Source organism: Nipponia nippon, unplaced genomic scaffold (assembly GCF_047370975.1).
Source record: "Nipponia nippon isolate SJK-2023a ecotype South Korea unplaced genomic scaffold, ASM4737097v1 scaffold_3, whole genome shotgun sequence".
NCBI classification, from domain to species: domain Eukaryota; kingdom Metazoa; phylum Chordata; class Aves; order Pelecaniformes; family Threskiornithidae; genus Nipponia; species Nipponia nippon.
The window spans coordinates 32,621,326-32,649,110 of NW_028262347.1; the positions used below are offsets into that span (position 1 = coordinate 32,621,326).

The following is a 27,785-nucleotide window of genomic DNA, read 5'->3' on the forward strand; positions in this document are numbered from 1 at the left end:
TTGTGAGACTTCACAAACTACCGAAATCCATGTACTATCCCTAGTTAGGTAGCAGGAGCTGAGAAAGCCAGGTGTGAGCACTACTCAGAGAACTGTAGTTTGCAGTGTATTGTGAATTTTCATCATTAGCTGTAAAGTTGTGAGCCAGGAGTATAAGTGAACAAGTACCTAGGCTGCTTCTGCTGTTGGAAATGAAATAATAGGGCATATTACCACAGGGATGCTGGTACAAAGCACAGTGTCCTCAGGCATTCTCAGCGGTATGCTGAATGGGGAAGAATAATATATTTGTTGGAAATATTTCCCAGTCCACATTTCAGGGGCAGAGTTAGCACTGTACTTCCTTTACATATAAATATAGTTCACTGAAGGAAGAGATTCTTCAGTGGGAATGACTCTGTCATCGTTATCCTGCTGGGTTTTTTATTTAACCATAACTTTCATGCCATCTATGGCTTATAAAACAAAGTAAGATAAGCTCTCCTGTGAATAGGTTGAGGCAATAGAGCTGCACTGGTGTTGTCCCCATGTCATCTCTGATCTCAATATCAGGAAAACAGCTATAATCACATTTACATTAACATTAGTCAACAGCGGTTGGATTATCTGTTCTACTTGTATCTACCACATAGTAGATCCTCTACTGGAACAAAATGATTCATGTGAACTCATTTAGAGGTAATAATTTTAGGTATAGGTAATAGGTAATAGGCATAGGTAATAGAAAGAGATGTTTTAAATTATTGCTAGCTTTGGAAAAGCTGATCTCATCACCAAGAATCCTATCTCTTCCACATTACTTCCTATCAGTTCTCTTACCATCTTACGTCCACTGTGTATTAAACATCTCAGATGTCTAGTTTTTGAACCTGAATTAAAAAAAAAGACTCTGTCTCTGCTTACCAGGTTCTTCTGTTTCTGCCAAGTTAGTTTTATTATTACAAAGGGCTTGGTAGCTTCATACTAACCTAAGTTCCTTTATTGTCTCTGAGGTCCCAACAGAAGCGGATACTGCTTTCAGTCAAAAGACTAGATTCCTGTAAATAATTTTTGAACACACAGGGGCACGTTCTGATGGCTTTCAGTAATTTAGTGCACTGGCAAAGGTGATAGTCAAGAGAGAACAGTGAATCTCAGAAATAGGTCATACAATGCTATTTTTGACATCACTATTAAAGCATAAATATAGGGCTCATACGATGAAAGTCTTTGCTTGAAACTTGGTAAATAACTGAGTGGTGAACCACAGATACCCTTGGAACATCCCTGAGTACTGCTATCACTATTTCCAGTCTGTGATTCAGTTTTCTCTGAGTTAAGGAAGGAATTTTTAAACTTAGCCAAGCTGAGGTTTTTGAATGAAAACATATAGTGCATTCATATCTAATTTGTGGACAGAATTTGCTGATGCCCATGTTCTTTATTTGCTTTGTAAGCTCTTCTTTTACCACCAAGAACTTAGGCTTCTTCTGAGGTATGGAAAGCTTCATCACCAACTGCATAAAACCTTTCTCTAGGGGAGCTTCTGAACCAAAAAGATACAGTACTGTATCTATGGGTTGTTGATTTTTAAATTATGTTACATTTTCCCATCTGTTTTTCACCATTTACATTTTAAGACCCAAGTTCCCGTAAGGGAAATTAATGCTAGAGCAAGTATATAGGCCCATCATTAATAAATATAATAAAGTATTTTAATTAAAGTGCTAACATGGGAATTAATGAGTACTAAGACTATTAAGAATTTGTAATCATTTGTTATTGAAGTAATAATGGAATTATGAGAATTCTAAGTTTATGCAGTTTTTCTAAACCTTACTGCTTTGCCCAACCTTTGCTTATGTTTATTTGCAGATCAAAGTGCAAGCAATGATCAGAGATTCACAGGCAGTGTGGTTCTTTCTAGGATGACATTTAGTGTTAATAAACTAAAGGTTTACAGCACTCAAACAGAGATCTGTTTGTCTCTTTTATTAAAACCAAAACCAATAAGAACAAAACAAAACAAAACAAAAAACCAAAAACCAGGAACTGAAAACTCAAGGAGTTTGAACTTCTGCAGCTTCTTTGTTGTAATTTTTTAGAGGGCAGAGGAGCAGGTAGCCGCCCTCTCTGCTCCCACAGAAGTACTGACACTCCCACTGATTTTTCTTCCTCAAAGCCGTTGACAGCATTGCTTAGCCCACTGTAGACAAAAAAAGGCTTACATGTGGTTAGGCAGGCAGCCAGGCAGTGTTCGCTTATGCAGTGATCCCCACAGATTTTCACAGGATGCTGTCCTAAGGCAGTCCCCCTGGAGTTCTCCTGAATAAACGGGGGAGGCGCCTGCACAGAAATGCCGTTGTCCCAGACTCACCTTTTCTCTGTGTCCTGCATGCACTTTGGCAAATTAAATTAAAAGCCCTGTCATATTAGTCTTGAGTGAAAAGTGTAGGAGAAAAACGCGTATGTGTACATGGGCATAGTTTAATAGTAACTAAAAGAGAAATGGTCAGAAATATATCAAGAATACTGGATTGTTCACTGATCCAACTAATCTGTTTGATCATTGCTAACAGCACTTGTGTCACTCAAAAATTGAAAAGGTACAGTGTAACCTGCATTTCTGTCTGACCCTATGAGACAATCAGCTGAAGTATTGCTAGCCAGAATTAAGCAGTTTCTTTCATGTGTGCTTGATTCTCCTTTTATCCAATCACTGGTTTACCTCAGTAATTTCTTAAAGATGTGAATTCTTATGTTGGACCAAAAAAAACCTGGTGTTACCAGATTTCAGTTTGTGCTGAAATTTTATGCCAGCGGAATTTGAAGCTGGCATCTAAAATCCTCGCTGGAGTTTGGAAAGGAAAAGGATAGTTTTATCTGGCTATTTTAATCTCCCCTAAATATAGACTCTAAGCTGGCATTCTAGTTTCAGAACATTTGGTAAAGATTTAACCTTGATTTTTTTCCCCCTCATTTTCAATCGGGAAACATAAACTGGATGACATAGCTTTATTTCATTTCTTCAGAATGTCTAAATGCAGAGACACTAATGACAGCCCATAATATTTGAGATCGTGTTGAAGGTCTTTGTTGTTCCCTAGAACCTTCCATGATGATAGCACTAGTTCTTACACCTAAAAATTTAGCAAGTTCTTTTTTACGTACCATTTTGCATCCGAATTCCTTTTGTTCATGCATGTGAAGGTTTCAGGATTGCAGTGAGTTATCTCAGTTGTTTTTTTTTTTTACATTGTATTCCTGAACAATCTGCAGTGAATTAGGAAATCTGAACGTTGCCCCTTTCAGTATAGTGTGGTATAAATCCATCTGTTGATCTTTTGTAACATTTTGACTTCCATGAAAGCAATCAGATATATTTTGGAGAGAACGTTTGGGTTTTTTCTGAAGTACCTTTAAGACTAAAGCATGTATAACCCTGTGATTTAACCTAGTAATCTTTTTCTGGAATAAAATGCAGGATAGATAAGCAAAATATTTCAAGTGTGTTATTTTTAAACATTTATATAAATGTCTTAACATAAAATGTGTTTTTCATTAAGAATAGCTGTGGTGTATACAGGGGTCGCTGTTCTACTCCTTGTTTTACAGGTGTGCGTCTAGTTACTCAATGGGTTCAAAGAAGTGTCATAGGACAAAAATACTTTATTCAGTTTGCCTATCTGTACAACCACAGGTAGCAGCAGATAGTGGCCCTTATAGCCATCTGAAAACATAGCTATATATTTTCCCACTAGTCTAGCATTGGTGAGGAGTGTTGAGGAAGGATTAGGGTCTGTGATGATGATGATGATGATGAGTGTATGAGCCTTGTTGAATGGTAAATTGCTTCCCTGGGGGTCCTGCTGCCGTTCGCCAGGGAGCAGCAAGAGCTGGGGGATAGCTTGAGGTGGGGATAGCGTGGCCAGCAGGGCAGGGGCCTTGCCAGCAAGCGAGGTCCCGCAGGGCCCAAGGTCGGGGAGCAGGGCAGGTCTGGTGGTGGCAGCCAGGGCCGGGCACAGCCCAGGTGTGGCTGGGCAGGTCCAGCACGAGGAGGCTGGGTCGCGGTCGGGCTGGGAAGTTGGCTGGCCGCTCAGCAGGTCAGGACCAGCTGGGCCCACGGCCAGGCTGGGCTGTGCCATGACGGGAGCTGTAGTTCTGGCGGGGCCGGAAAGGCAGCGTTTCAGCTCAACAGCAGCTCCCGCAGGAGGGGCGGCCCTGGCTGAGGCATCGCTGCAGCCCTGTCTGTGTGTGCCCCATCCCGTCCCGTGTCGCCGAAGGAAGGGGCTGCCCTGGGCTGTGCTGTCTCAGAGCCGGCCCGGAGCCCCAGCAGCCCAGCCTCCCACCACGGGGGTTATGGTTACTGCCATCGTCCTGTCCATCGCCAACACCACTGCGCAGAACAGGGCTGGCCTTTCCTCTAAGGAGCTGTGCCACTCGTTGAACATTATTGTTTCTTCACAGTCACTGCATTTTAGTATCTCTTTAGTGCATCTTTATTTAAGCTGTGATTGTAGCCTCTCTGCAATAAAAACATACGTACTCCTCTAGGCTTGTAAAGGAAGAGCCAAACAGTATCCTGCTCTGTTCGTAGGACTCCATGACGTCTTATCGTACAAACGTGCATAAAAAAGCAAGTAATGGTGCAGAAAAATTGCCTGACTGCTGTTTATGAAAAAATTCTTCACTAATTTTAATGTTCAGATATGGGCTTCAAAAACTAAAAGGGAGATGTCAACTTGTAAAAAAACATTTACTAAGACGTCTGTTTTTTTCGTGTCTGGTAAAGAGCAGCAGCTCCTCAGGAAACAGAATACTTTCAACAGCTGTCATATAAATCAGCTGTATCTTTGAGGGTGATCCATGTTCAAAGTAAGCACTTGCTTTTTGGAAACAGCAACCAACTGTATATCAGTTGGGAGGGATGTGTAGCCAGGTATCACATAGCTGTACAAGGATGTTTACCAGCTTCACTAAGTGCTGTTTTTGTGATGGACAGATTAAATCCAACGGTGAGCTGCTCATTAAAAACGTTCAGCTGCGGCACGCTGGGAGGTACACTTGCACCGCTCAGACGATTGTGGACAACTCCTCGGCTTCGGCTGACCTTGTGGTAAGAGGTAAGGTTCTCCAGGTAAAACAGAAATGTTGCTGGTTTCCACCTAGATAAGCAGAGTGTTTCTGGTTGTTTAGAGTATTTTGTTTATCATCAAGAAAGGACAGAAATTAAAATGAGAAGTGCCTGAGCATGTAAAGTCCTTAAAATGTACTCAGGGTACTGATTCTATTCCAGACATTTGTATGTCTAACTGACCATGTGTTCTTCTGAAAAGCAATAAAGATTTTTTTATTATGGGTATTTTTGTTATGTTGAAGTAATTTTTAGATAGTTTAATTCAGTGTCATTATTAAAAATAGATTTTAGGTATCATTTCAATGTATCCACTGTATAACAGTTTTAAGATGCCGCTTCTGTTTTCTCATAAAGCTTTATGGGTTAAATTATTGTGTATAGTACTAGACCTACATGAAAAGGATTCCTAATTTTCAAATTACAGAAACCAGGACATTTGGAGTTAAGGTTGTCACTCCACTGTTAACTGATTCGTGTCAATTAAGTGTTACTGCTGTCTCAAAACACTATGCTTGCTCATACGGTACCTATCCTACAAGATCTGTTACAATGCGTGGTTTCAATAACGGGAGTTAATTCATGTCCGTTGGGCATTTTACTCTGTTTTGTGCCTCCGAGTATAACACGTTCTGAAGTGCTAATGCCCTGTCGTGCTGACAATTCAAAGCAGACATAACTTGCACTTGGAGCCTCATTGCTGTCATGTTTTGCCCCACGTTCCAATTATACTATAGAGCTGTATAGCAGCTAAAGTATAGCTTGTGCCTTGATTCTGAATTTCTGTCATCTGAGGATTTTGTGGACTTGAATCTTTCTGTATTTAATTTTCACTGGGTATTAACAGCCAGTGAAATGTCATCAGCTTTGGATGAAATGTCAAAGCAAATACGATAAGTGGTGAAACTGCAGAATATATCTGCAAAGAAAAAGAGAAGGGTCCGTTCGTGTGCCTTAGTATTATGTAAGTAGTTCCTTTTAAAAACAAAAAGAGAGACGAGTTGCCTTATCAAGCTTCCGATTCTCCTTCCAACCCAGTAATTACAATTAGAATCATTGCTCTGAGGTTATGTTGTGGAAGAAATTAGCATTCATTTTATGCTCAACATTCAGGTTTTAATACTATGAACACATTTCTACTTAGTGCTGAGGAATTCTCACTACCATTTTTGTTAGTGGAAGACTCAGCATCTTACAGGGGCAAGGTTAAATATCTGATGAAATATGACAAAGGTGGCATTATAGTTTCACTGCATTGGTAGGAAGAGGCAACAGCAAAGTATGAAAACACAGAGCTAGGTTTCAGAGCGTCTCATCAACGAAGCAGTAAAGGATAGCCACTGTTCATGCAGGCACCTGAAGATATTTTGTTTGTCCGCAAAACAATTTAACATTTCATATGGATTGTCCTATGTGATCTTAGAGTATTAAAATTGCTGTTGTGTTCAGAAGAATTGCAAGAGATATTAGTACCCTGAAGACTGTGAGGCCCCTGAGTGCACCAACAGGCCTCAATGGCCCTGCCCAGCCTCACCCAGGACACCCACCCATGCAACTGCCCATAGGCTCAGCAGCCCCATTAAGCTCAGCCCCGGACCTTCAGCCCTGACTAGAGCTACGTTACAGACATGCCTGCTGCCAGCTCTGTCTCTGTCCCTGCCTCCTGGATGGGCTTCAGACTTATGCTGTAGGTAGCTTGTCTCCTGGATGGAAAGATCTTGGGACTGATGAACCTTTCCATACCTTCCAGCTTGAGGGCTTCTGAAGTGAACAGTCTTGCAGGAGAACGGGTCTCTCGGGCCTTACCTACCTGAGTCCTTAGAGCTGGGCTAGCAAATATGCACGTTACCAGTGCGGAGTGTTGACTAACCACCTTCATCTTAAAAATCAGCTCTTAGCAACAGCTTCTACTTTGTGCATCCTCTGTGAAGTGTAAGAGGCTGTTTCCACATGCAATGATGTATTTAGTCCTTACCTTGAAAGGGAGGTCTGAGGACAGGTAATGAGTAGATTAGTTTTCAATGCCAAGATTTGAATTTTAATAGATGTTGGTTATGAGCAATACAGTAGTCAACTGACATACATTCTTCCAAGGATACTAAATGGCAACTATTCTTGGATCTTAGGAGAAGAAACAATCAGGAATTTGATTGTCAAAGTCATAGGCCATAGCCCAATAGATTATGTAGAGTGGTCACGCTTATTTCTTTTTAAGCAATGGCATATATATTCTTTGAGGAACCAGTCTGAATTTGAATACTTTTGGAATCGGGAATGGAATTGCTTGCTTGTTAGAAGGATAAATTCATTGACACAGAGGAACAACAATATATGGTAGTATATTTGCTTAATTCAGTTAATTTCATTTGGTTCCTTTTGCTCAGATTTATGGAGAAAATAAAGAGCTCAAGAACTGAAGATACATTTGGCACACTGTGTGTTTAGATCTGATGTAGAAATCTCGTTCCGTTCTTTCTGTTGAGTTTTTTTTGTTTTGATTCTGACTTCTCTATAAATACTGCAGAAAAATATATCCTGTTATTTCCTGGGTTTTTTAAATATGCTCTGGGACTTGTTCAATCAGATTGTTGGATAATTACCTGAATCATGTTGGCATATTATTATCTCTGAATGTGGAATCAGAAAATACTTCTCGATAGTTCTAATGCATTGTCTCTGTTTTTACACAATAGTTAATATATATCACATAACTGTGTATCATATAAAACAGAAGCATAGTAACAAAACTGGAACAGTCAATATGAAAAGAATGATCTGAAAATATCTATAGGCCAAGTTTGAAAGTAGGTACTAAGCTTTGGGTTACAGATTTACTGTAAGTTTGAGGGGTTTTAGCACAGCTTACAGAACATCGTGGTGTCTTTTACAGATGAAGACTCCTGTACTCACATATGTGAGTGCCTGCATCACTCTCTTCTTAGCTTTCCAGTCTATGAAAAAATCATCTGCACATTTTAGCATCTCTTCTGGAGACCAAGGCACAGCAGAGCAACAGTAAAATAGTTACTCACACGAAGTGGAGGTGTGGGAGTAGTAGTAATTAGAAGACAATTTTTTAAATTTAAAAAATGCATTTAGAAAAATGCAAGCATTCACTCCAGCAGTTTTTGTCTGTTATTATTGTTCAGAAAGAACCCTGATGAGGTTTGGTGAGAGATGTAAATACCATTTATTAGGTTTAGTGATATACCTGGAAAAAACAGGCAAGTTTTGGGAACAGGCCTATCTCTTCAGATCTCAAGTGCAACTAACAAACTTAAAGCCAAATATGAATTGAGAATAATTGCTGTTATTTTAACATAGCTATTTTAAGTAGTTGATTTGAGCAGAAATAGTATTTAATACTTGAAAAGCATAGAGATGAGACTCTGAGCTAGTTTAGGACAAGCAACTTCTACCTGTAACAATTTAGCTGGGTGTTGGGAACATAGTAATGTGCCATCAAGCCAACATCTGTATTTAGTTCATGACTTTTTATATTCACTAGAGCTATGAATTTTGAAATTAATCTCTGCAAGTATCTGCCTTTTGAAGAAAAAGAAAAGGCTCTTTAGAAATGATTTTATAGGTCCTCTTGATGATCGAGACTGAAAGGGCAGATACAGAATGACTGTTTTGTGAAAAATGTTTTCCCTTTGACAGCTTAGTGCTTCTGTTCCTTGTTGGTGGTCTTTGTGGGGTTATTCTGGTGCACAGAGGTTGTTCCATTTCACCTATGGAGTTCACAAATGTGAGCTTTTAGCTCAGTGGGTGTAGTGGATGGATTCCACATTTTGGCATGGATTTTTAAAATTCTTGTTGTGGAAAGGCTCTTGTAGAACTATAGAGAAATGTTGCCTAGTTCTGCTTTCACTCAGGTTATATTAGTCTTTAGGAAGTTTGAATCTGATGGCGGGTTTACCACATTGGTTAATATGAAGGCCAAGAGAAATGTGAAGAGGTCTATAGAAATGTCTTTCAAGGTATGATTTTTCTCCAATATAAGTTACAAGATTTTCCATATAAATCGCAGTCAAGGCCAATATGGCACAAGCAGAAGTGTAGATTAAAGATGGGCCACCAATAAGGTCATCATTAGGTGGAATTTAGGAAGGAAGATTTTGTGTATTTTTTCTGACTCTGAGTTCACTGTGTTTGAAAAAAGAGTAGCAACAGTTTCAAAGTATAATTTTTTTACTTAAGAAAATCCTAATATTACTACTTAGGCAGGAGTCATGGAAGTTTCATTTGGTAGTTGTTAGATGCAAGAGCTTTTATCCTCTGAATCACTCTGCAGAGTATTAAAATGTATATATACATTTTCAATCTGTTCTTAAGTAAAAAGCGGGACTTGAAAGCCTTGTGTCTGATAAATACAAGTAGGAAAGTTAGCAAACATTCATTTTTAGAATATTTAATTTGTGAATTGAATTACCAATTGTTTTTCTCAGGTCCTCCAGGCCCTCCCGGAGGTATAAGAGTAGAAGAAATTAGAGACACTGCTGTAGCACTTACCTGGAGTCGTGGAACAGACAATCATAGCCCTATTTCTAAATACACTATCCAGTCAAAAACCTTTCTATCTGAAGAGTGGAAAGATGCCAAAACAGGTAAGAGTAATGCCAGAATTAATAAGATCAATAAGTTGTAAAGTGTTTGATTGTTAGACAGCTTGGCTAATCAGAAAATAGTGCCAATAAAAGGAAACCAGGGATGCTATTAATGTCTGCTGCAGGGTTTGGGAGCAGGTACCATCCTGTCAGTGTGTTGTCAACACATTTGTTCCCAGCACTTGGAGGGCCTGAACTGAATATCAAGAAATACAGAAAAGAACAGGCCAGAGTTTTTACCTGGTTTTTGCCTCTTTCCTTGTTGCTTAAAACATTCCACATCAACTACTAGAATCATAAAAATTTATTTACAGGTTGATTTGGATGACAAATGGGTGTCTTCATTTCTGTATTTGTTATGCAGAAAGTTGGTTAAAATTGTCTGCGTTTTCCTGGGAGGAGACTAAGTTCCAGTTGTGTTAAAACTGGCACCCCTAGAGAAAACATAGCTAAGATTATCCTTCTAACCACTGGATGTCATCATTGTGCCATATAATTGCAGCTGAGGAGGCACCTACCTGAACACAGGGCATGCTAATATATATTTCTTTGCAAGATTTAGCATAAATGCATAAATTATGAAAATATTTTTAAACTACTAGTATCTTTGAATGCTTTATAAAGGATAGCATTGCTACAAGTTATACAGAATTGTTCTATCACTATGATTCATTATGCCACCCTAATAAATTATAACTTAAGTGCTTTTCCGTAGGATTAGGGCATCGCGTACTCAGCATTCCTAAATACTAAGAATATTAATAGTTTCAGCTATTGTCTTTCATTTAAGTTGTCCTTTGAAACTACAGAGATAGATGTCTAAGAAACAGCCTTTGACATATTGACCTGAAAATCTCTTACATTTTTAGAGTAAAAAGTTAAAAATACTAGGCCTACTGCCTTAAATCATATTTCCCTTCTAGAATATGTAGTATATGTAGCTCTATTGTATATAATTACTTCAACAGCCAGCGCTAGTATATGACATGTTAAAGTAGCTTGGAAAATGAAACTAGAAGGTTCCCCAGTCCCTTCCTATCTCTTGTGTCTTGTTTAATAGTTTCTGTAGAATAGATTTCTTGGAACTTTAAAAAAATAATTAGTGTAGAAATTAGAGCTGTTTAAATAACGGATGATTTGCTGCAGTAACACCATACTCAGGAGGAAGGATCCTTTTAGATCAGCCTCCACTTTTTTCAGGATAAATTCTATTTTATTTCCTGTTCTTATTTTTTTTCTTTTTAATTAAAAAAAAAAAAAGGAATTGGGAAGAAACAAGATTATAGGAAGATATAAGAAGAATTTATAAACAGAGGGTGGCAGCTCTGATGCTGCTTCCTTTTGTGCTGCGTGTTACTGGAACTAGAAATGTGTGTAGGAGATACAAGTGCTGGATTCAGATCTTCACTGTCTGGTTCAGAGTAGACACTTGAACCCATCTCTCTCACTTCTGAGGAAGATTCCCTATTAGCAGTGTTACAGGCATGAATGGATGCACTTCTCTGCATCTCTGAAGTTCTGCTTCACAGAATTAATGAGATAGTCGTTGAGATATGCAGTCAGACCTTGAGTCTTCTCCTGTAGCATGTTGAGTAGGATTTACATCTTGAGTGGGACAGGGAGGAATCTAGATTGTTAAATTCCTTTTTTAAGAAGCTAGCAGGAAAGATATAAATTATTCATTTCTGAAAAGTTGAAATGAACTGTTCCGGTGTTTTCAAAATCATTGCTTTTTCATTTGAACCACACTGAGTAATTTTGATTAATAGATTATTCCCTCAAAAAATAGGTAAAATCTCCATAGTAACCATCACTGGCACCACTGCAAGCTTTTATTAATTTCTGGGCTCCTCCCAGTTTGGCTTGGTGCTCACTTTCATATGAAAGAAGCATGATGAAGAGTCCAAATTGATCTCTCATCAGTGTTCAGGCTATCATTTAATGCTGCTAATTTTCAATGTGTGGAACAAAAAACATACTTTGGCATTGCACTTTGGAAATGTTGTTCTTGTTATTGCTACTACCATTATTCCCAAACCAAATCATTTATCTCAGGTTGCATAATATCGAGTGTGTTTTATGAAAGAGTGTATTCTACTTCACAGTATGGAAATATGTATGAATGGGTTATGTAATAAGTTGTTTACATTTATGTTGCTCTTTCCGGTTAAGGGGATCAGGTTCTCATTGTGTTGAGTATTCATAATTATTCTGGGAATTTGTGGCACAGTAAGACTAAATGAAGAGATTGAAAGTAGCCCAGGAAAAGGAATGCCAAATTTATATCATGGCTTGCATGCCATAGAAGGTTTGCAATGGCTCTATTGACTGGACAGAAAAATAATTTGAGTAAGGATGAGGGAGGGTGGTGGGCAGGTGGAAAGACAATGGAAAGTGTTTTTCTTTCTGCTTCAGGGCCTCACTTTGGAATGAAAAATTTGATGATCATTAGGTAGAGGAAAGTTTTGTCACCATCCAGTGCTTACTCTGCCATGTCTGGTTTTTTTGCAGCTATTGCATTCATGTTTTAATTCCAAATCAGCTGCCTTCCCAGTGCAGAATATCTCATTTCTCATCTCCCTCTGAACTGAGTAGATGTGGTGCTTAGGGAGATGGTTTAGTGGTGGACTTGGCAGCGCTAGGTTAACAGTTGGACTTAATGATCTTAAAGGTCTTTTCCAACCTAAAAGATTCTATGATTCTGTGAACCCACAACTCAGTTTGACAAACAACTCTTGGCCCACACAACGAATTAAAATCCTCTGTCTTTCTATAACTGCAGACAGCTATAGAAACAACCGCTATTGTCTGTGAATTGTAGACAGAGTCATGAGTTACATATTTCATTTACGGTAAAGAAGGTCATCCTTATGATAATAATAAGTCTTTTCACAAGAATTACAAGAACACTTGCCTTTGCTGGATCAGAACTAGATAGCAAGTTGTAACATGCTCACTAATAAGGTGCACCAAAATATGACCACATTTTATAAATCACTCAGTATCAATTGATTGAACCCTACATTTGCATATATCTAGCCCTTGTCTATATCATGAATTTTTATTTTCCTGTTTTTGCATTCCAAATTTCTCATTGCATTTGTCTGTAGGTAACATGAAATTCTATAACTACAATATGTAATTAGTAAGGATACCTCATAACTATGTGTACTTCTTGTGCTAGTTCACACCCAGTTAAAACTTACAAGTCTGTAAGGGTTTATCCAAGATAGTGTCATAGTTTCCAAATTCCCAGTCACTGATGTGAGCACTCATTGGAAAATGCGGTATTCCTAATGTACAACATCAAGTTTCCTTCAGTTGGCTATGTGTGGTTGCAGAATAGTGGTAGTCTTGCCGAAATCAACCTCATTATTGGCTGACCTTATTGTAAAAATGCTGTTTTCTAAAGCAATTTCTTATTTTTTTTTAGAACCATCAGATATTGAAGGAAATATGGAATCTGCTACAGTGATTGATTTAATTCCATGGATGGAATATGAGTTCCGGATAATAGCAACAAACACTTTGGGGACAGGAGAACCTAGTATGCCATCACAGAGAATTAGAACTGAAGGCGCTCGTACGTAAACAAAAAATGTCAAGTTTTTTAATGTGCTTCTGAATTTTCACATTTTCATTAACCAATTTCATAATTTTGTTTTTCATTTGAAAAAAACACTTTATAAGATGCAAGTCTAGAGAATATATTTTCAGCCACCCACTACTATAGATTTCAGTAAGCAAATACCAGACCGTCCAGATATGATAACATCAAAGCAGACAGGAAAGAAACATCGTGATAAAAACGGCAAATTTGCCTCCGTTGCTGAAACAGAATCATACTGTATCTTTCAAGAGATCCCCCACTGTATCTGTCAGTCAGGTTGTATGTGTATGAATGCATGCACATGCTTGGGACCAGACTTCGGAAAAAACATGCATGTGTTTAACAAGGAAAATGTCCATTTGCTGTTTGGTTTGTATTCTAACTAAAGAATACATGACAGGGTATGTGTTATACTGGGCAATGCCATTTTTCTGTGATCGAAGGTTTGGTCTTGTGTCTTCTTATTCCACGTCAAAGATGTGACATTATCTGACACAACATATGCCCTTATCAGTCTAATTGCTCAGTGTTAAAATCTCAGAGCATATTTCAGGATATCCTTTAGGCTCAGGCACGTCCTTCTTAAAGTGAATTCTCCAAAATGAGGAATTAGATATTATTCTTCAAGATAATACATTCTGGTTTGACTGTACAAAGGAGATAACGACAGTGCTCTAGGAGGTAATGTATCTCTGCAGAAAGACTGTACCCAACAAAGCCTGTATACCAGTATATCCTCCTTAACACATATTAGCACCCATGTGCAACCTAGGTATATTAACAATTTTTGTCCCATAGCTTGAGATTTGAAACTAAAAATGTAAAACCAAAGCATAAAAATTAATTTTTGCAATTACACCTGCTAGGTCATTGCTTTGATTAGATAGTATTTTCAAAATAAAATGTATTTGCATTGCAAATTTCAAAACATTTACTAAAAAAGACACACATTTGGTCCATTAAAAATTTTGTTGCTTAGGGAGAAAGGAAATACAGATTGGTTAAATTAATCTGGACAGGGAAGGAAAAGCCACAGAACTTTTATACTAAAGTAAAAGGAAATTACTGACTATAAAATTGATTCATATGTTTTATGACTCAAGAGCTGTATTTGAAGGCTCGGGAATCTAAATGAGAATGTGTCTAAATAAATCTAAATGAAATCTGTGCACAACAGACATTTTTGAAATGTCAGAAAAGAGACAGAAAGGGAGAGGAAATAATGCTCACAGGTGGAATAGTGGTAGTGTCCCGCAGTTTGCAGTGTGCCACATTCATGGTATTTGTTGTAGCCTCCCAAAAAATGGCATATCCTCCAGTTTTGCAGCAGGATGCAATGCGTTTGCAAGAGGTAGTCTGTTCAGTCTGTTATCTGATTCCCTATGTACAGCACCATTGTCATCTCTGGCAGACTGTGAGACGGTTTTGGTGAAATAAAGCAAAATGTTAATGTAGTCTTCCTGGGCATCAGACGGCACTGCTTGCCATGCCAAAATAGGGTATAAAGCAGTAGCAGTTTGCAGATGAACTTCTGTGCCCAAGTACATTTTCTGCCAGGAGCTGGAATTTGTTATAAGCAGCAACAATAGGATTTGGGTTGCACCGTCAACTTCCAGGGTACTACAGAACCAATACTGCGTTTGCATGCTCATGTAAACCTGAAGGTAAATGTTTTATTGCACAAACAACAACCCATATCCACAACCCATATCCACACATTGTAGTTATTTTTAACATTTGTTCTGTGTTAAACAGCAACCAACAGTGCTGTGTCTTTGTTGTACTATATGAATGACAAATAATGTCTGTTAAATGTTATCGGTGTCTTTTTCAATTTTGAAGTCTCTCTTCTTGTAGATAACTGTAATTTCAGTAACATTTTTATTAGCATGCTAAGAATGTGTGCTATGATTTTTCTTTTAATGAAATCTGCTTGCTTCATCCATAACAGATTTCACAGTGATTTCTTGAAATTCAGTGGATCAAAGTCTGCTTTTATGTATTTTAGCTTCTGGATGCATTAGAGTAATTGTCTAAGTATAGCTCTCTGAATTGGTAACCTGGTCTTAATGGAGAGAGAAACCTGGGTTTAATGGTTGAGAGAATGAGGAAGATTCTGTTGAAAAGGGTGATTTGTAAGACATTAGACAGTATTTTTCTCTTCTCTGGCAGCCTGTGTATCTTCCTTGACTACTTAAGCATGTTAGCAAACCTCTGCTTCTAACTTAGCACTGAAGTTATATGCTTGTAATAGATAGTGCGAGTACTGTGTATTTCAGTAATAACCAGGTTGAATAATAAGTTCAAGCTTCCTCTTGAATTGTCATCATATGTATGTTTAGTCTCGTTCTCCACTAATCTGCTTTCTGGAAGGCCAGAAATAAATAACACAAACGATGCACTGAATGCTGATTTCAATTTCAAGCTTATTGTTATGTATTCTTATCCTTTCTGAAAACATTAATTCTTATCTGCTTTGTGTTTCTCCTCAGCTGACCCTCAGAGAAGGCCTCAGCAAACGTCTTAAATAGTGGGAGAGCACTCAGGAACTATCCCCATACTATCTTGTGACATTCATTGATTAGTGGGGAAAATGCCTGATCTTATAAGAATTTTTAACACAAAGATAGGGCATGTAGCTAATGCATGATCACCTGGGGCATATTTACATCATTTCCTAAGTTTTCAGTGGTACTTTTTGTGTCCTCAGTATCGAATACCAGCAAATAAATACACAAACACCATAGAGGATAGCAATAGAATCATCACACTTAGTGCAAAGAGTCTTACAGAAATGAGAATACAGGAATGATTTGTAATGGAGTCCTTGAGAGTATCCTGCTTTACCACTCAGCTGTACTAATGCCAGATCAACACATTTTATTTCATTAGACAGAACAGCAGTGTAAAATGCAATTAGTAAATTGCTAAGTGCTATGCCAGCTTCGCTTCTGAATGTCTACCCATTCTGAACATGCCAATCTTGAAGACATGTGCCACTAATGTAGAACAGGATTAGAATGCAAATGCTTCAAAGATATATCCATGGGTTTAACACTATACATTGTGAGTAAATCCACTGAAGTAGATGGAACTAATCAGTCTGTTAAGGTCAATACATGTGCAAGTCCTGGGTCCTTGAGCCCTTGGCATACCAGCGTCTGAGGAAACACAAGAACAATACACAGTGCTTCTCTTAAGACCTATGAGGAGTGTTACGTTTCTGAATATTCAATTAAATATTTGTAGAGAATATGGTCAAAAAGAAGAATGATTGATTGCTAGCTATGGTTAGAACTGGCATGTTTCCCACAGCAGTAGCTATACATTAGTCTTGGCAAGACCACAGACTCTCACAGCTATTACAGACTATCATTATTTTAATTGTGTGTGCCACGTGTGCTCATTGGCCCTGCTGGTAAAAAGAAAAATAAATAGTGATATTTTTACTGACTTCATACTTTGTAGTCATTTTTCTTGTCTCTTCTATTTTTCTAGCTCCTAATGTGGCTCCTTCTGATGTCGGAGGAGGGGGTGGAAGCAATCGAGAGCTGACAATAACATGGATGGTAGGTATTTCACTTAGATGACATGAAACCTATACTTCCTTCTGTCTGCTCTTGCTCCTCCTGAAACCCATGGATGGTTTGTCACTGGCTCCTGTGAAAGCAGGATTTGTACACAGTATGTAGGTTTTCAGACTTTTCTCATAAAAATACATAAAAAGGAATGAGGAAGATGATATTTTATATGTTTATGTATTGGACATTTCTAAATATGATCTAAAACATTCTCTGATTATGTTTCAAAATGATTGAAACATAATGACTATGATAATGCACTGATGTAACTGCGCTTGAAAATTCTGCATATTGTATCTTTCTTTGAGGCTTTTTTTAAGTTACAATCTGAATAGCATGCAGATTTGCTTACTACAACTAGAAGTATGATGTCTTAATTATGACTTCAGTGTGCTCTGCACAGATTTGAAGGCTTTATTAAAAAAAGAAGAAAATACATTGCCATTCTATAAACTAGTCTGTCATAATTATTAACTGGAGTTTTAGGGAAATTCTTGTATTTTGACATTTTATAGTTTTATTTTATGCTAATGTGACTGGTAAGACAAAACAATGTTACCTCATACCACAATTTAGCCATTCATTGATATCTGTGTACTGATGATGTTGTTCTTTTCCTCGAAGCCATTAATTTTTCTTTAATGATTATGTATTAAGCAAAATAAAGAAAAGGGAAAGGGGCAGAGATAAAATATTAATCATAAAAATAATGTAATGAAAAGTTAAAAACATTACAGGGTTACCAGGAAAGCTTTTCAGTAAGCAAAGTCTTTTGAAAATTTCATCTCTGTCATGTACTGTAGATATTCAGTCCATGATATTTTGTCTTTAAAAAGTCTTGTATAAATAGCTATATATATAAATGCTATCTTCATTCTGGTATTGAAGCAATGGTTTTTAAAATTTACCTATACTGTGGGGAAAAGAATGCTTCTGAAAACAGGGAAGAAGGGAAAAGAGACAAGAAGATAGGAAGAAAGCAAAACCCAGGACAAGAGGGGGTAAGAATTCATAAGCAAAGTTGTTGTGTTGGCAAAAGTTGCATGGAAGAGAGAGTTGAAGGCTTTTGAAGGGTATTTGGGAAAGCTAGGGAGGAGAAATAAAGCAAAAAAAAAGCCTATCATCTGATTCATGTCAGAGCCTATCAGTATCCAACAAAAAGAGAGTTACAGAAGCATTACCTCTGGCAAAGAAAGATGATTAAATGTTATGCTTGAAAAAATTACCAAGTTTATCTTGCTACTGACCTCTCCGTTCACCTTCATAAGGCTATGAGCCACATAAGGCACATTACGCCATTTGTGTCTTTTGGGGAATAGTTTGTTTCAGATGTAGCAGCTTATCTACCTCTACGAAGAGTGCTTTTTCTTGTGGGAAGCAGTATAAAGATGACATAATTCCAACAGCAACTTTGTCATTGTTGTATAGGAGTCTTCCTTATGAATGTACAAATTTTAATCCATATGCGTATTTCCTTCCTTTTGAATATAAGGTTGATCATACCTCCTTGGAAAGGTTCTCAGATGTGACACAGAAATAGTCAAACATATGTTTGAGCTAACAGATTTGGGCTTTGCTATTTTGTTTTGGGTTTATTTTTTGTTGGTTTTTTTTTTAATTCAGTTCAAAATATTTATTCAGTCTTCCTAAATATTTTAACAATGAATTTACCTGAAGAAAAAATTTCTAAGTTTCTGAAAAAGGAAGATTCACCCTTGTGTTAAAATATATTGAAAAGGTTATTTTTCACTTCCACTAATAGGTTAGGAAGTAGATGTATCCTAATTGATTTGATTCTGATCTTTATTTATTTTTGAAGAGCAAAAGTCAAATCAGAACACATGCAATGGACAGTTGCACAAGACCTAGATTATTTTATTATTTTTTTCACAAGTGCTGTCTTATAAAAACTTTAACAAGCTACAGAGCTACTTCTTGTGTTGCATATAAAGACCCATACTCATGGCATTTTCAATATAGTGAAAACTTGGCTGTGACCAAACTAAAAAAAGAAAATTATAACCAGGAGAATAGTGACTAATGCAAGATCTGAAGTACAAGATCATTTCAGTCTTTCCTATACACCAAAGTAGATTTATATTCCAATTATTTCTCTTACCTGATGTCATGCTTTTTACATCTGTTCTGTAATGAGTAGCTCATTTAGTCAGACAAATTAAGCATGGCTTCAAATATTTACTTCCCAAGGATCTTCCATACAATGTCTAGCAAGTGTTTTTGAATAGAGGCATTAGATTTACGGAGCCTGTCTGACAGACAACAATATATCTATCTGTAAGGCTAAGATAAGGTGTGTATTGATTCCCCCAAATGTGCTGACATTTGCATATGCTCCTCAAAATAGTCCTTAATTAAGAAGAGAAGAACAAAATGTATGGCAGGTTCACAGGTTGCTGCCAACCCCCTTTCAGCTTTTGCTATGATTCATAAGCCCATGTTGAATGAGACAGACGGAGATGCAATCAAAGCTCTTCTGAGTCTTGTTTTGAAAGAAGAACTGAGAAAGAGAGCTAGGAGTGGCATGCCCATTCTTCCTCATTTTTCCCTATTTGTCTTTCCCTGTTCCGTTTTGTTTCTCAAAGTTTTTAGTGGATATTACAAACTATTCAGCTACTTATACCTCCTTATTATGTGCAGCCATTGGAGGTCAAGCTGCTTTCAACATTTTATTTAAGGCCTTGCAGAATATAATTTTTAAGTGCTAGTCCTGGCTTTCTAAAGTTTGCTCTGGCTGAAAATCATTCTGAGACTAGGGCCGCATCCAGGCTGCTTACTTTGGCACATGAGATAGGATTCTGATGTATTTTAAGCAGCTACATACAATGATAGATTCAGAAGACAAGCTATCAAAGGTGACCCGGACTGTGAAATCTTCTACTTTTTGAATTGCAAGGTTGCCTATGAATCTAAACTTAGGTACATGAAGGTACGTTAGCTGTTCTGGGAAACTAGGTATCCCATTTTCACCTGATCTCCAGTCAGGCCTGAGGCAGAAAACAAGCTAAGACATGAGTTATACCTCATCCAATAGGTACACTCAGAATATGCCTGACACACAAAAAATTAAGCACATATAAAATAGATTATCTAGGGTTTTTTTTCCTCATAGCTGATTTGTAGTTAAAGACTTCGCCTGGTGGCTTGTGGTTAGCGTCACAACTAGAGATCAAATATCTGTCTCTTTTTTTTGCATGAGAGGTTTCTTGAATTTTATCTGTTGGCAGTCATCTTAATTACCAATTATACTTAAGTCATTCATGTGTTTTCAGAAGTTATGTTGTAGGTAGATGGGTATCTTTCCACTGTCTAAAGCTCCATTATAATTCAGATGTGACGTATATCCGCATTTCACCTGTGTTCCCCAGAAAAGCCAAGGAAGTCACGTATGTAGAGACCTGCAGTCAGCTGCATCAGTCAGTTGTCTTCTGCAACATGGAGTCGTGGTTGGAGTACCCACCCAGGAAGCAAGAGGCACTCAGTCCAGAAGATTGTCCATACATATCCCATGTTCTAGAAGGGTGCCCTAACCCTAGTCATGGTGTGCTGAGGCCACTTTCCAGTTTTTGATTGAACTGAGCCACTGTTCTGCTAGAGATGCAGTTAAGTATGGGGAAAAAAGAACAGCAAGCAAGAGGAAACTTAGTGGTTACTGAGCTCTGCAGATGGTAAATCCTGATGGATTCTGGGCCTTACTCCCACAGCTGGTTTTTGCTTGTATCCAGTGATGATCCCATGCTGAAGCACTGGTGTCTAGGGAGCTTCATCTAGAACCAGCTTTCTGTCCTCACACAGCTGAAGGCTGCCTGCTTTTAATATTGCTGTATTGTTATTCTTGTGACTTCAACACTGGTGTTGCAGAGTGGTGAAACATTACAGCAGCAACAGATAAAGAGGATGCAATGGGATCTGATAGCTGGCACACCCAGGGCAGCGGTCAGTTAACCTTAAGCTGAGTAAAGTCAGAAGTCCCAGCCCTTGGTCTGATTCTGTACATTTCTCCTGGAAGCTTTGTCATGAAGGAAAGAAGTTACATCATTGTTCATATGTCCTTATCAGACATTTTCCGAATTTTGAGTTCTGACATCTGTGTTTGCCTTATTTTTTTTCTTGTTGTATTATGTATCCTAGTGTTCTAATCCATGTGTTATGTTTCTGAAGTCAAAACTTAAATGTTCCTATTGTTCAAAAAATTCAGTGTGTTTTCGCCAAAATTCTGTTTCTCAAAGAATTTTTCCTTCAAACAAATAGGAACATCAAAATTTGTGAGCTAGGGTGGGTTTTTTTGGCTTGTTCCACTATTAATACTTAAGTTTCATAAATCCTTGATCAGAGTATCTCTACACATGTTGGCTGAAGTGCCACAGTAGTGGGCAAACACCTGAGGAGGTGTTTACTTTTTATTTTTTATTACTTTCTGTTTGTTTATTACTTTCTGTTCTACTGCTCCAGGACCTTTGCCTCAAGATAAGCTATTTCATCTCTTTGAGGTTTACAGTATGGGAAAAGGTGATGCATCTGGTCAGCCTTCAGGTGGACTGATGAATGACATGATTTTGGCCAGATGCACTGTCTAACAGTTGTGGTAAAGGCTCCGTGGACTGAGGACTGGTCACTGAATGTAGAGCTTTGGTGAATGAAGCAAAATTCATTATAGCAGATGGTCTTCCATAATTTTGTATTTTCCAGTATTCCTAGGTATAGGAAATCAGCTATAGTTTTAAGAAATATTTTGGATAGGTACCTTTAATGCTCATGCTGAAAGTGGGAGTCAGTTCACTTAAATTTTACCAGTTAGAAGCTAGGTGGGTAGTCTAAACCAGCAACTGGACCCCCTCCATCATCAGTGAAAACTGGTAGGATGAATCGTTCTTTGAATGTGTCCATCTCTCTTCATCAGCTGTGCAAGTTGCCTAGGTGACTAACTTTAGATAAATTGATATAATTTAGGCCAACCACATAAATTTTCTCTTCTCTCTCTCTGTTTCGCAAGAATATCTATCTCCACACATGCACATGGACCCATATACTTGCATAGTGTGTCCGTGTTACATAGCCACTATCACTTGCTCCTTAAGAAAGCCTTTTTTGCTAGCTACAGCTGACAACAGTTTTAGTAAACAATCGTTCTTGTTTTCTTTCTGTAGGAGATAACATGATGTGTCTTGCACTGAGTTTGGATGAGGAACAAGAACTTAAAATATTTTAGTAGCAGATATGCTACTACTGCAGATCTGCATAATGAAGATGGTGTATTTTTAAAGGAAGATGGTGTATTTTTAAAGTGGGGGGGAGCAAACCGTAGAAGTAAACCAAAAGAAAGTGGAACTTTAGTTCAGTGGTTTTACAATGCGTATATCGATGCTTTCTGTATTATTTGTATTTCATTAGAGATCCATTTGTTTAGTTGACTACAAGAAATAATGTTTTATCTTTTGCCTCTTTAGCCTTTATCAAGAGAATACCACTATGGCAATAACTTTGGTTATATAGTGGCTTTCAAGCCATTTGGCGAGAAAGAATGGAGAAGAGTTACAGTTACTAATCCTGAAATTGGCCGGTATGTCCACAAGGATGAATCAATGCCACCTTCAACCCAATATCAAGTAAAAGTGAAAGCTTTTAACAACAAAGGGGATGGACCATTCAGTCTCACTGCTGTCATTTATTCAGCACAAGATGGTGAGTAAAGGTTCCAGAGAAGTTTTACACTGAGGGCCCAGATCAGCAGTACCAGCATCAGTAGAGAGAATGTGGTCCTTGACACTGATTAACACAGCAACATACACCTTTAGCAAGGAGGGTATATATTGCTCACACAAAACACTTGCAGTTGTTCTGAATTAACAACTTCAGACTCTATTTTCCATGCAATGCAGAGCTGTACTTGAGGTCTGAATGAGCAATATACAGAAGCATTCAAGATTTTTCACACAGCTTGTTAAAAGACTTAAGAATTTAAAAAAAAATGAAATTCTGACCTTCGTATTTGTTACCTAAAACATTTACATCGTTATCCAGCAATGTCTCTGTGATCTTAGTATGTGTTTGACATACATATGGGTTTTTTCTTCTTAACAGACCACCATAAAGCCTATTATTCGAGTAGATCAGCATCAGAATTTAGCCCAAAACATGTGAATGAATGGTAGTTCAGTTCTATCTAGTTATATTTCAAGCATGTTTAGAGTCTAATATAAATTATCCCTGCCACATTCTTTATTCTGGTTTTGGTGTTAGACCTATCAAGTGAATAATGTAAGAAAACGTCTTTGACATTTCAGTAATATCATTTTCTTAATTCTTGCTGGAATTATTTCACATGCTGTGATCTTTAGAATTCAAGTTTCAATGACATTTCCAAACTCAGCAGGAGAGAGAAAGCACTAGAAGAAGGTTTACCTTAAATCAGAAGAAATACATACAACATCCTAATTGCAACATAACCACTCAAGTCTGTTTCAAAAAAATATGGTTTATTAATTTCTGCCAGAAACCCAAAGAAGAATTGTTCATATTTTTCTTTCCATAGAGCAGAATCTCCTTCACAAAGTCAACAGATCCAGACCAAAGAGCCAAAAGGAGGGATATGATAACACTGCCACATTCTCACACTTCCGACTCTGTTCTTTACTCTGTGTGCTTTATGGGAGATTTATGTTCATGATTCCCATTAGCACTAATGGGAACTTTGCACACAAATCACCACACAGAGAAAAGATAAAATAGTCCTTTTGTTTCTTACGATAATTCAGGATTCAAGCTAGCAACACTTAGCTATCTGAAGAGGTTAATACTAATCCTTTTTCTCAGAAAAGCGTACCTTAGGATATCATCTTCAACAGCTGCTACAGCAACAGAACGGTTGTTTTTGCAATTGTATAAATGAGTTAGTAAATAGCTATGGTGTAATAAAAGCCATATCTGCCAAATAACATTTCGGTATCCATCCTTTCTCAGAGACATTATTGACAGATGACTGATAAGCTCCCACGTGTTTATGTTAGGATTATACTAACCATGTCAGGGATGGGAGTGTGTTTGTATAGCTCTCTAAGTTTAGAGAGCCTAGTAGCTCCAAAAGACACAAGAAAAGCAAATGTGCAGTAGTGCCAGCTTCCAGATAAAGAAGTCACTTCAGTGGCTGCTGACGTTCTAACATAGACTTCAGCAAAGTCCAGGCACTTGATAGAAACACTTGTGGTTAAACGATGCCAGATTCAGGCAGCAAAAGGAATAGAAGCTCAGTGAACCTAATTCTTTTCTTTGATTTCAAGCACAAGAGCCACCGAAACAGTCAGATTCATGGTGCTCCAAACCTTACCAGTAGTGCTTACAGCTCCTGTGCAGAGCTGTGACCCTGACTACTGACCATATCAAATCCAGGAACTTCAGGGTGGGTTAGAAGGAATTTTTCTAATAGATGTAATGAAAGTTATTCCAAAGAACATTCTGCAGATTTTTCTGCTGGCATCAGGACTTGTACAAAGTCACCTCAGTACCTTGTGGCATGTTTACTGGCTCCCAGCCTTAGCTTTGTATAGTTATGCTTAGAAGATAGTTGTGTGATGACCACTATGTTTTCAGTGAAGAGAACATATTGTGAGGCCCACATGATTGCTGCTTTTATTGGTAGAATTACTGAATTAGAAGTCTGGAGAAAAGCAGCTGATGTCATCTTTCTGGCTCAAGAGAGCCTGCAAAATATTTATAGAACATAAATGCCAAATAGGGATTTTATTTGGAGATCATAAACAAGCATAAGCAGATGAAATATTGTTTAGAGTATTGTATCAGCAAAATCCCTGGCAGTTGGAAATTTTCAGTATGAAACATTGTGGCAAATTCTGTAATTGATACAATGGAGAAGAGTCTGACAGTGATTTGGGAACAGATTAGATGATCACATCTATTCCACCTGTACTTCTGTACCTCTGACTCAGCGAGTGATATTACTACTGTCAGACAACACAACTTCTCAAAGGTATTGGTGAGATTTTAAAGCAATATGGTCATACAATATTCCATACATACATAAATATAATGACAGCATTTCCACTAAGTTGTGTATTTTGTACTATATCTGTGTATGTCTAGTTATAACTGTGGGCATCTTTATTCACTTTAGTGACTGGGGAATTTCTGCGTTCCCACATGTTTTAAGCCAAGTTCCATATCTGACAACTACTAGTCATACCTGCCATTGCTAGTAGTGAGTAATGATTGCTAGTAATGAGTGCACAGGCCGCTTGCTTATCTAAATTCCTGTCATTGTGAAAACAATTTTGCAATAATGTATCATTTTTTAATTATACATTTGCATTATTAACAGTCATTGAAAGACAATTACAAAAGGTAACTTTGCATATAAGATTATTTTGTTACCTAGGATACTTTTCATGAGAGATGTAACTGATTTTTTTCTTAACAGTGGCTGTTTTGATGCATAGTTGACTTGATGCCCAGTTGGAAGATTAAGTATATGAAAGCTTTCCTCAGCTCAGGCTGCCATGCCTGTCTGTTGCAACTTGTTTCAAAAGATCCGCGACAGAGAACTGTTCTTAGCTTGGAAAACTTTATCTTTTATAGACATTGCTAAGTTTATACCTTTTTAAATTCCTTACCTCACTTAAAATGCAAGAGACAGTGAAATTAACAGCTTCTTATAATTAAACTAGAACTTAATATTCTAAGCCCTGAACAAAAGCATACCACGTTATAATGGTCTGTATTCTGCATTGGCTGGTGTCCAGAACTAAGAACACAAACAAAATCAGCTTTGTGATGTATGCCTAACAGAAGGGTGCTCTTGGATTATTTCACACCTCAAGTTCAAGTTTATATGTGCCACTGGCCAGCTCTATATCTAATACCTGGTCTCATAAAAACCTTGTATCATCATGACCAAGTCACATACACATGAATATTTGTGTGTAGCTATCTTAAAAAATCTAATGTACATAATCTGTGAGCTGCTGTCCAGTTTAGTAAAAGATCACTGGATGCTTCATTCTATTTGTCAAAGCCTGGTTTTAATTTACACAAATTTCAGCACGGAATCGGTTGAAGCATAAAAATACATAGTCTGAGCCAAGTAATAGAATCACTGCTTTGTTTTTATAGAGTCATTTCCCATACAGATCATCACTGAATTTAAAGTTTACTCAAGTAAAAACAGATTAAAGACTAACACACTTGGCCCCCTGATACCAAGAAAATAACATGAAATACAAGCCAGTATAACACTGTCACTGGATGAGATGTTTAACATGTGTTTCACCTTCCAGCTCCAACTGAAATACCTACAGATGTGAGCGTAAAAGTTTTGTCATCTTCTGAAATGTCTGTTTCTTGGCACCATGTTTCTGATAAATCTGTGGAAGGATACCAGGTGAGTTTAGAGGTGACACTGTATATCTTCTTATTTATTTAATTTCAGTAGATAAATGCCAGGATAATTCCCACTCTAGCATTCTGTCTCTTGGGGTTCACTTCTCTTCAGTTGTTAGCTGTATACATTTCACATCCTGAGAAACATATTATTTTTGGTGCTATATACATCATTACTAAAACACATTAACAAATGTATGTGCTCAGTATTCAACTGAAAAAAGGCATCATTATTTCATAAACGAATCTTGTCTCTTTATGTTATGTAATTGAATGCCTATCTCTACCTTCTCAAAACATATTTAGATTAAGTTTTGGGTGTAATTGTCAACATGGACATGAAATTGTAACTAACTCATGGCCCATTTAATTTCTCAGCAGTTATTAATATCATTTACCCACAAATCCTATAGTAAGTGGGACCAGGTGACAAATGCCCAGAATCCAGTATAACAGAGACAGTGCTGTTGTGCAAGACAACAATGTTTTGTTCATAGTTTCTGTTCTCTACATGAAAAAAAGCTTCAAGGTATGTTCATCTAGTCCAAGGCTAAGTGGTACTACCGGCAAAAATTGTTCTTGTCCTTGTACAAAGATGAGAAGAGCCACAGGGTGGGTGCAAGCAGAAGTGGCCACGTAGTACTCCAGCAGGGAAGTCTTAACATCATGCACACACACTGGATGCTGGCGAACTCTGCAGCATACAGCCGGCTTACTTTGGCTGCACTCCAAAATGGGGATTTGGGCCTTAGTTTGTTAGTGACTTGCTTTGTGATTTAAGTTGTTGGCTGCTTGATGGTAGCCTCTATGTTCCTAAACAGCACATACGAATCTGGAATAACCTCATAGAATGTATTTTTATGACTGAAATCTATGAATAAATGTTCTTTTAATTAGTAGTACTTGTTTCTATATTTCCTGATCTCTGTTTCTGTTTCCATGATATTTATGTAATGCTTTTGGGATATGGTAACAAGATCATAGCGAAGGTCTCAATAGGAACTAGAATAGTGTCCCCTACAAAGCTTGATTCTACATAGTACACACATAAAGTTTTAAAATTAGCAAGCAGAGGACACTGGAGTTTGAAATTAAGACACTGACATCAACAGTAACTCCTAATTTACTAAAGCAGCCCACTGGTTTGGTGTTTCATAGGGACTGTGCAACTAGAATAGGATAGGCAGATTCATGGTCGTAACTGAGAGCGGCGTGGAGTACACAGATCTGTGAGCTCAAGCCAGCCAGCCAGGTAGCAGCGTTGCACTCCCGAGCTGGACAGTCTGCACAGAAACTGGGCACGAAGCCTGCGCACCCTGACCAACCAGAACAGACACTCATCAGGCACACACCGAGGGACTTGCGAGGGTGTGGAGAGACCAGCAACAAGGAGAGCACTAGAAAGGCTGGGACTGCAGTGGCGATAAAGCATGGCAATGGGTGCTGAGAGTTGTAACGGGGAA

At 37.8% G+C, this 27,785-nt stretch overlaps 1 protein-coding gene across 1 annotated transcript in view; it reads left to right on the top strand.

The window, feature by feature from the left end:
* CNTN1 (contactin 1) overlaps positions 1–27,785 on the top strand; it is a 270,079-nt gene that overhangs the window by 214,316 nt on the left and 27,978 nt on the right. Inside the window, exons 15-20 of the mRNA XM_087766507.1 lie at positions 4,982–5,102; positions 9,565–9,723; positions 13,157–13,306; positions 16,832–16,902; positions 22,380–22,614; positions 26,220–26,323. Coding sequence (XP_087622633.1) covers positions 4,982–5,102; positions 9,565–9,723; positions 13,157–13,306; positions 16,832–16,902; positions 22,380–22,614; positions 26,220–26,323 — 840 coding nt within the window. The remainder of the gene's footprint in view (positions 1–4,981; positions 5,103–9,564; positions 9,724–13,156; positions 13,307–16,831; positions 16,903–22,379; positions 22,615–26,219; positions 26,324–27,785) is intronic.